Source organism: Octopus bimaculoides, chromosome 25, assembly GCF_001194135.2.
Source record: "Octopus bimaculoides isolate UCB-OBI-ISO-001 chromosome 25, ASM119413v2, whole genome shotgun sequence".
Taxonomy (NCBI): Eukaryota; Metazoa; Mollusca; class Cephalopoda; order Octopoda; family Octopodidae; genus Octopus; species Octopus bimaculoides.
The window spans coordinates 28,846,840-28,848,356 of NC_069005.1; the positions used below are offsets into that span (position 1 = coordinate 28,846,840).

The 1,517-nt window shown below is 32.4% G+C and overlaps 1 protein-coding gene across 1 annotated transcript in view; it reads right to left on the minus strand.

Moving 5' to 3' along the window:
• Window positions 1-1,517, minus strand: part of LOC106874898 (TLC domain-containing protein 2) — a 30,749-nt gene that overhangs the window by 13,033 nt on the left and 16,199 nt on the right. The window contains exon 2 of the mRNA XM_014922809.2: window positions 1,025-1,107. Coding sequence (XP_014778295.1) covers window positions 1,025-1,107 — 83 coding nt within the window. The remainder of the gene's footprint in view (window positions 1-1,024; window positions 1,108-1,517) is intronic.

Consider the following 1,517-nt stretch of genomic DNA (forward strand, 5'->3'; position numbering starts at 1 on the left):
ATATATATATATATATATATATATATAAATTTAAAGAATGGAGTAAACGCATCTTATAACTGCATACTTTTATTCCGACATATGTTTCGAAGAATTACAATTTATGCGATCCATAGGAATCGGCGATGTTAAAAATGTAAACTTCTCCTCAGGGAAATGTATTGGAACCAGCTTAAACGTATAATGTCTTACGTCATTCTTCGAAACATATGTCGGAATAAAGCACCCACTACACTCATGGAGTGGTTGGCATTAGGAAGGGCATCCAGCTGTATAAACTCTGCCAAATCAGATTGGAGCCTGGTGTAGCCATCTGGTTTCCCCAGTCCTCAGTCAAATCGTCCAACCCATGCTAGCATGGAAAGCAGACGTTAAATGACGATGATGATGATGATTCCCTATCTCCTCCTTTTTTGTAATAATTCCTTATTTCAAACTCAAATATCTACCTTTATTTAACCATCTCACATTGTCTTTGATGAGAATGTAGACCAATACTCATAGCTGGGATACCGTGTACCAGTAGCCAAAAGAGCTGTGAGCTAATGAACGAAATTACGTAACTCTTTCTCTTTTTGTCATTAATATACGTTTATTGGTGGAAAACATACTTCGACAAGAAATTGCTAACAAATTAGTGAGTCAGACTAAAACACATAGTCACTTGCAGCACCATTTTTAAGAGCAGTGAACCACTGATTGGCTTCTTAGAAACTTGTAATTAGCGATGATATTGTTAACGAATAAAAGATGTGAAACAAACAACTAAATATATAAATAAACAAAAATACTTTGCTTAATGTAAGACAACATTGCTTTGGCCAGCTTAGTGCATTGCATTCATTAAAAGAAGCTGTAGTAGTAGTAGTATAGGAAATATATTAATTATAAAAGAGAAAATTACTAATTATTAAAAGGGTAAACAAAAGTGAATGAGAGTGTGTGTGTTTATGTTTGTGTGCATGTATGTGCATGTTTGCGTGGTGGAAGAAGAGATGAGGAGATAAGCAGAGATTATACTAACCTGCAGATAATGCCACTGTGCCATGCGATAAAGGGGTGTGTGTTGAGATCATATCTGCTGTAAGCTTTGGAGTTAAACAGAAACTGGAAAATATAAAAAAATATATACACATAAAAAAAAAATACATACACACATATATATATATATATATAAAAATAAAAGGGTAAAGGAATATTAATTTATTAATAAATTAATAATTTTTACCAAGCCCTTCGGTATGTAAACACCATTATCGGTAAAGAACTTATTTAAAAGTTCTTATAAATTTATTAACATAATTAAGGGAACAGCAACAGTTGCTTCACCACATACCGAAATTCAACTGCTATTTCTGAATTTCGGTATGTGGTGAAGCAACCTGTTGCTGATCCCTTAATTATGTTTATATATATATATATATATATATACACACACACACATATATATACACACACACACACACACACACATATATATATATATACACACACACACACACATATATATATATATA